At 34.7% G+C, this 8,052-nt stretch overlaps 1 protein-coding gene across 1 annotated transcript; it reads left to right on the top strand.

Moving 5' to 3' along the window:
- Nucleotides 1-630: 630 nt before the first annotated feature.
- Nucleotides 631-6,257, top strand: LOC122608511 (protein phosphatase 2C 29-like). Its single transcript, XM_043781618.1, has 4 exons — nucleotides 631-2,466; nucleotides 3,243-3,356; nucleotides 4,542-4,806; nucleotides 5,832-6,257. The coding sequence occupies exons 1-4, from the start codon at nucleotides 802-804 to the stop codon at nucleotides 5,954-5,956; spliced, it is 2,169 nt and encodes a 722-aa protein (XP_043637553.1). The 5' UTR covers nucleotides 631-801; the 3' UTR covers nucleotides 5,957-6,257.
- Nucleotides 6,258-8,052: the final 1,795 nt, after the last annotated feature.

Below are 8,052 nucleotides of genomic sequence, written 5' to 3'. Positions count from 1 at the left end.
TCTGCAGAGGGGTCATGATTTTATTCAATTAAAAGTCGTGTTTTCGGATGGTTTAGTTGGGAGTTTCTCCTCTCATTAGTTGTTGAGAGTGAAGGGGGCCATCTAGCACGAACCTGTTTAAGACAACGTAAGCTAAATTTCCTGTTACGAGCAAATGATTCACATTTAAAAAAATAAAAAAATCTTATATTAGAATATATTACTATTTAATAGCTAAATAATATCTTTACAAAATTCTAAAAATAACCATAAGAGCATTGGCAAGGTGCGAACTGAGTTTTGATGTCACCGACTTGGTAATTGGTAAACTAGTGGTGAACACCGTATTTTTATATCAATTACTTATATTATTTTTCCTGTCGTTATCATCTCCATGTTACGCGGGTATCCTCCTAATTCAACATTATATGTAATAATTTCTAGGAAAAAAAATTATTTTAAATCCAAACTCATTTTCATTGATATATTCGAGTAATTCCAAATGCAAATCATAAAAGTCCTAAAACTTCAAATAACACACTTTCCTCTGTCTTCCTTTTTAAAGTAAAAGAAAAGCCTTCCCATTGAAAATTTTTTTTTATAAAATTGTGTCTTCACCCATCCCGCAAAAACATTACAAAAAAAAAACACACACACACACAACAATTTATTTTTCCCCCCAATTAAAACCTCCCCAATGATCAACAATAAAAAGATACATATATAATACAGTAAACAATATATGTATCCGAGTAATACATACTAATAATAATAATAATAATATTAAAACAATCAAATGTAGCAGCAGTAGGATTAGTAGTAATGGGAAGTGGTTTCTCATGTTTCAATCCATCACACCACCGCCGTGATGAACAACCACATCACCACCTCATTTTCACGTCGACGGATCATCAAGATGAAATCAACAACACCACCTCCTTAGGCCATTCCTTCTGTTACGTACCTTCTTCTGCTTGTTCTTTTTCTTCAGCTCGATTTCTTTCTCCGACTAACTCTCTTCGTTTCATTTCCCCTTCACATTCTTTACGTTTTTCACCACCACATCATGAAACGACGTCGTCTCACCGCCACCTTCTTAGAGCCATTTCTGGCGCGTCTGTCAGTGCCAACACTTTAACTCCCAATATCAATTTTAATAATACTAATAATAATAACAATGATTATAATTGTGTTAATAATAATAATAATAATAATGGGTTTGAGAGTACGTCGTCGTTTTGTGCTTTACCTTTACAACCATTGCCTAAAAGTGAAACCGAAACGACGACGTCGGCCTTTTTTATGTCGGGCCCGATTGAAAGAGGGGCGTTATCCGGTCCGATGGACTCGGATGCCGGTGGAAACAATGGGGGCAGGGTGCCGTTTTCGGCACCTTTGAATGGGGGCACTAAGTTTGTGAAAAAGAAAAGGGGGTTAAGAAAAGCGTTTCAACGCCCGTGGGTTGTCCCGTTGAAAAAGGACAATGTGGGGGGCAGGGGAAGGGAGGAAATAGAGAATGAGGATGTGCAGTGGGCGTTAGGAAAGGCCGGTGAGGACCGGGTACATGTTGTCGTGTCGGAAGAACATGGGTGGTTGTTTGTTGGGATTTATGATGGGTTTAATGGTCCTGATGCTCCCGAGTTTTTGATGGGTCATTTGTGTAAAGCGACGTATAAAGAACTCGAGGGTTTGTTTTGGGATTCTGAGGAAACTTGTGTAACTGATAAATTGTGTGAAATTGGGGCTAGAGTTGGGGCAGTGACGAAAAAGGTTACGTTTGAGACGGGTGTGGAGAGGAGGAAGAGATTATGGGAGTATCTTGCTCAAGATGAACTTGAAGACGGCGGTTTTGATCTATCGGGTTCTGAAAGGTTTGCGTTTTCTGTTGATGATGCGGTTAGTGTTAGTAAATCTAGTTTAGGAGTTAGTAAACGGTCGTTGTTGTTATCAAAGTTGAGAAACGGGTTTAGTAAACGTAAGGAGCAGGGTGGTAAGTTTTTTGCTTGGAGGTTTGGGTTGGGTGGAAAAGATGACCATAAGGAAGTGGAAAACCGAATAATAGAGGAAACAGGTAACGTTGGAAGAACGGGTAGGATTAAGAAAGTTGGTCCAGTAGATCATGAGTTGGTTTTGAGAGCGATGTCACGAGCTTTGGAAGTAACTGAGCTGGCGTATTTGGATATGACTGATAAGGTTATGGATCAGTATCCAGAACTTGCAGTTATGGGTTCATGTTTACTTGTTGTGTTGATGAGAGACGACGATGTGTATGTGATGAATGTGGGAGATAGTCGTGCGATTGTGGCACAACAACAAGAGCAGCCTCAAGAAGTTGGCTCTTCTGGGACAATGAGTAGCGGGGTGGTTGTAGAGGGCATCGTTGGATCGAAAGATGGTCCTGAAAAGATGAATGATAATGTTCCTGCTCACGATATGAGGTTGACAGCGTTGCAGCTGTCTACTGATCACAGCACCAGCATCGAAGAAGTAAGCTAACATGTGTTACTGTATGTTGGTTACTACTAACTTCATTGAACTCTATTCTTAAGATTTATATAGTAGCTAGCTTATGAAACTGCATAAATTCCGATCGATGTCAATCAGTTAAAGTAATTAAGATGTTCTAAACGTTGCAAACTAGTCTACTTTGTGTAGTTACATCTTGCAGCTTTTTATTTGTGTTTTATCTTTCTTTTGTTTTAAAATTTTTACCTAGAACATAGAGTTTAACTCGTATATCATTCACTACTTTTCAGTATGCTATCTTTTATTTTATGGTTCTCGATGTTATGGTCTGATCTATGATAATTCAGATCAGTGTAATGCAAGGTTTGGCTATCTCTATCTTAAAATTTTTAACAATAAGTTAACTAGATTTGAATTTCCTCAAGTGGTTATCTTGTAAAAAAGGTAAACAAAGTGAGCTTAAAGATTCTTTCCTTAGCATCATTAGCTTTTGATTCTTTTTGATCTGGCAAGGAAAGAATAACGTTGGCGTATTGGGATTATCATTAGTTTGAACCCATCTTTTCTTTTTGGCGTGAGAGGGAGTAGACAATGTGAGAAAGCTTCCACATGACGGCCTTCTTATGTAAAGTCGTAATTGGTGTTTAATTATTAGGTGGTTACATCTAAAATGGATTTTTTGGTTCTCTCTGACCTTATTTATATCGTATAAAATGTGGTCTCTATCTTTAAACTAATACAAAGTATTGCCATAAGTTTAGTAGTGCATTCATCACAGAATCATCTTACATTTGCAGGAAATCACAAGAATCAAGAATGAGCATCCAGATGACAACCAGTGTATAGTCAATGGTAGGGTAAAAGGCCGTCTGAAGGTTACTCGAGCATTTGGGGCTGGATTCCTTAAACAGGTTAGTTGTTCGGTTCCATCTTTATAGCTCTCTCTCTCTCTTTTGTAAAGTTGGCTATGAGGTATCTAATGTGGTCGGTTTACAGCTTAATTATATGTCCGGGCATGCATCTCAGCATATCCAACATTTTGTCTTGGTTTATAAAGCAGCTTGCAAGTTCTATTCTAGAAAAACAAAAAATGTAAAAATAAATGATAATAAAAGGTATATAATTTTCTGATTTGATTTGGTTCAATAAATCTTGTGGAGAATAATATGATTCATAAAGTTTGATCAACTAAGATGTCTGACATTGCTTATTTGATTTGGTGAATAAAAATCCTGTGGAGATTTATTTTGCTGTATAAAGTATGATCAAGCTCACATCTATAACTTTACTTATTAGGAGAGCCATGTTATTGAAACCATCGGTTTTTAATCAAAATATTTCATTCTTCCATGCATATCATGCTTTTAGTTATTGTATGGTCAGTTGATATTCTTTGTTCTTGACGATATTAAAGTTCCTTAAACAGGTTAGCTGTTCGGTTCCATCTTTATAGCTTTCTCTCTTATTTGTTATTTGTACAATTGGCTATGAGGTATCCAATGTAGACAGTTTACAGCTTAATTATATGTCCTGTCATTCATACTCATTATTTTCTATTGGTTTATTAAATAGCTTACAAGTCCTATTTTAGGAAAACAAAAATTGTTAAGATAAATGATAATAAAAGGCATATAATTTTCTGATTTGATCTGGTTCAATAAATCTTGTGGAGAATGATATGCTGCATGACGTCTGATCAAATTTAGATCTAACATTGCTTCTTTGATTTGGTGAATAAAAATTTTGTGGAGATCTATTTTGCTGCATAAAGCATGATCAAGCTAACATCTTTGACTTTACCTGTTTGGAGAGCTATGTGATTGAAACCATCGGTTCTTAATCTAAATATTTCATTCTTCTAAATATTTCATTCTTCTGTGCATATCATGCTTTTAGTTATTGCTTTTGGATTGTACGATCAGTTGATATCCTTTGTTCTTGATGATATTAAAGTTCTTCACATCTATTTTAATTTCATAGATAGCAAGTATTTAATACTTCAGTTCTATTAACTCTAGAAAGTTCAGTAAATATTCATATCAGCTATTTTTAGCTTCTTAAATGAATTTGTCTGATAAGTTGACTTGTCGATACAGCCAAAATGGAATGATTCGTTACTGGAGATGTTTCGAAACGAGTATATCGGTACTGCACCGTACATATCATGTGAACCTTCACTCAGGCACCATCATCTTTCTCCCAGAGATCAATTTCTAATTCTTTCATCAGATGGACTGTACCAATATTTTACCAACGAGGAAGTGGTTTCTCATGTAGAGAATTTTATGGAGAAGTTTCCTGATGGTGACCCTGCCCAACACCTAATAGAGGAACTTCTTTTACGTGCAGCCAAAAAAGCAGGTAATGTTTTTGCCTTTGATATTGTTATATGTGGCTATGTCGTTTACTGGTATCTGTCTAGTGTAATACTTGCTTCTGAGATTTAGGCTTGAGGTGATAATATTCTGAGGGAGAACAAGCTAAAAGTATTATATGCAATGTGGTAGATGGGTCAAATATCGACCCATTCAAATGACAATCTGGCAGTTCAATGTCTCTTTTAATTGTTAATGGGTCAAAAGGGTAAAAATGAACCAGCATGTGAATTTTCTTGCAGTTCAGCATCTTTTTTAGCTATTTTTTCTGTACTCATTCACCTTATTATGAGTTAAACATAACCTAAAGTGAAAATTCCCGTAGTAAATTGCTTGAAATTTCCCCCTCCCTCTAGGTTCATATGTTTTTATTTATTTATTTTGTTTTGGCGATTGTATGCTATCTGGTATCCTCATTCGGTATAAACAATAATCATGAGAAGCTGTGTTGGCATAGATCTGATAAAAAGATGATTGATTCTGTACTGGAAGCATGCATGCTAATTTTTATGTGAAAGAAATTGATAATAAGATGATTGATTCGTCTAAAGCTTTGTATTATTATTGAATTGATATCAATTTTCTATTCATAGTTGAGACTCTAGCTATTTGTGAATATCTAGGAGTGGTAAAAAAAAGGGGTTTCTGGCTTATTGCATACAAAAATGTTACCTGTTTTACTCAAAAACTGTATAATTTAATGAATTGATGTATATTTTGTGCTCATACTTGTGGCAATAATAGTTTGTTAAAATTTCAAAGTGTTGAGCAAAATGGGATTGACTTTTTCACCTATCGCATACGACAAAGTTACTCGTCTGACTGGTGACCTGACCCGCCCAACCCCCATGTTACCACTTCATTTTTGTGGCCAAATTTGCAGTTAAGTTGCTTGACAATTATGGCTTTGGTTAGACAGTGTCATGATGTACTGTATACACATACCATGTGTCTCTTGTAGCTGCCTCTATTGTGTTTCTGTTAATATGGAAGTTTTTTTTGTCCCCACAGGGATGGATTTACATGAGTTGCTAGACATCCCACAAGGCGACCGTAGGAGGTACCATGATGATGTTACCGTCATGGTCATTTCTCTAGAAGGCCAAATATGGAAATCATCAGGAAAATACTTGTGACATAACTTTTGTATACCTGTTTATAAAACTACAAAAATTGACCCATGAGGCTTAGACACGTTAGTCGTGTAAAGTTAAACGCCTATAAACAGGGGAGCAGGCATCAGCTCGTCTCACTTGCGTACAAAGAAAATGGTGTTGGGTCAAACTGCTCAACATTTGATAGGAGACTTAAAACTGGATGGCCCTAGAAATAGTTGACATTGGCCGTTTCGGAAAGAAATTGTGTAGTTGGGGGTGGTATATATAGAATGGACATTTTTCATTTGATGATATATATATTTTTTTGGCTTTTTGCACAGATGGAAAATCTTTTTTCATTTATGAAATACTGAATGGGATATGCTGGTGGTGGGGAGGCTTTTTTCTGTTCATATTTGTTATAGATGTAGTAGAAGTTTACAGTTGGTAAATGAAGACAAATAATCTTATATAGTGGAATTTTGACCAATGAAGTTTGTCAAGAGCTTTTTGATAGATTTGGAGAATTGCAGTTCGTACTCTTCATTTGCTTCTGATTTAGAAATCAAATCGGTGTCTGCTGCTTTTGCATAAGATGCTGATACTTTACTAACTGCATTTTGTGCAGCAATCTACTTAGTACTAATTTTCTTTCCAGTTTTTGGAAAGGCCCAAGTAGGTAAAAAAAGAGAGAAAAGTACATGTGAGTTAAGTACACTATCAATGTCGACCCAAATCTATTTAAATTCATTACCAGACCTCATTGCCATTAACCCTGTAAAATGTATCAGCCAAATTTATAATCATGTTGGATTAGGAAATACTTATTTGTGTTAAAATAAAACTCTTTTTTCCCCGGACAAAGTTTTTAGGGAATACTTCTGGTTGACTTTGCACGTATACAAGGGTGTGTGTTCAAACAGCTAGGGGTGTTTGGGTTTCTATTTTTATTCTAAGACAAGCAGATCATATAAGGGTTTTTGATCTTGACAAGTGTTGTATACTTGTATATACCACCCCCTTACTCTACATTTGGGTCTTGACAAGTCCATCTTATGCTTGATATTTTGATAATATATCGAAGTGAACTATGTCGTGAAGTCTTTATTATACTCCACAGTTAATTTTGATGTTAAGGTAGTAATATTCGTACTACAATTTTTGATAAATCTACCACAATGTACCATAAGTTATGCATATCATACAACTGTTTAATGTACATTAATGGTAAAAATAGCAAATTTTATGGTACAAATATCATTGCCCTTGATGCTATGATAAATGTTTAACTTTGAAGGAGGTATCTCATCCGTTCATCACTCTCATTATAAAAATCTCACTTAGTAAAACCACTTCCATTCATCATGTTTTGAAGAAACAAATAATATATATCTATATATATACTATATTATAAAGCAAATTCATTTTTCAACTTTCAACATTCAATTCAACAATATACACATATTAATGCATAATGTACCATACATCACTGCATACAACTTTCTCCCTCCTCCATGAATCATTTTATTCCTTTAATTCTTTCAAAATCTTTTATCTCAAAAACCGTACATCGATAAATTATAAAAATTATATGGGTTTTCTTAAATTTTCATGCTCTTTCATTAGAGATGTCATTCGATATACTTTCGACGAATTTTTAAATCCGAATGTGGAGCCCGTACGACTAACGCATTTGACTATGACGCTTTGTGACATATAACTTTCTATGATCTATCACACTTTATGACATATCACCCTCATCATTTTACCGCCGCAACGTGCAGGTATTTGCTCTCGTATATATATGACATTCTTTTCAATAATGAGCTTAAATCCATTTGAAAATATTTATTCTCTTTCATCAAACTGCATCTTAATTTTCTATTTATACATCATTCTAACAATCAATCAAAATATGATATCAATCTTACAACACCACCTCCTAATTTCTATTAATTCATCCAGTTACGTATGCACTAGCTGATTTAAAACATTATTATTATTTTTTTATCTATTGTAATAAACTTTTATGATATGTTATTATAAATGACTATTTATTATGCAGTCAATTATATTATAATAATTCACATTTAACAACGGTATAACTTATGAATTATATCTGGTAATGAAAACAT

Source organism: Erigeron canadensis, chromosome 1, assembly GCF_010389155.1.
Source record: "Erigeron canadensis isolate Cc75 chromosome 1, C_canadensis_v1, whole genome shotgun sequence".
In the NCBI taxonomy this organism is placed as follows: domain Eukaryota; kingdom Viridiplantae; phylum Streptophyta; class Magnoliopsida; order Asterales; family Asteraceae; genus Erigeron; species Erigeron canadensis.
This window is presented reverse-complemented; position numbering and strand designations above follow the sequence as displayed.

What these genes read in the sequence shown, in the direction of transcription:
- LOC122608511 (XM_043781618.1), top strand. Translation starts at nt 802, where the DNA reads ATGGGAAGTGGTTTCTCATGTTTCAATCCATCACACCACCGCCGTGAT. An exon ending in GGGCTGGATTCCTTAAACAG is followed by an intron (nt 3,357 to 4,541) that starts GTTAGTTGTTCG and finishes TTGTCGATACAG; the next exon opens with CCAAAATGGAATGATTCGTT. An exon ending in ACGTGCAGCCAAAAAAGCAG is followed by an intron (nt 4,807 to 5,831) that starts GTAATGTTTTTG and finishes TTGTCCCCACAG; the next exon opens with GGATGGATTTACATGAGTTG.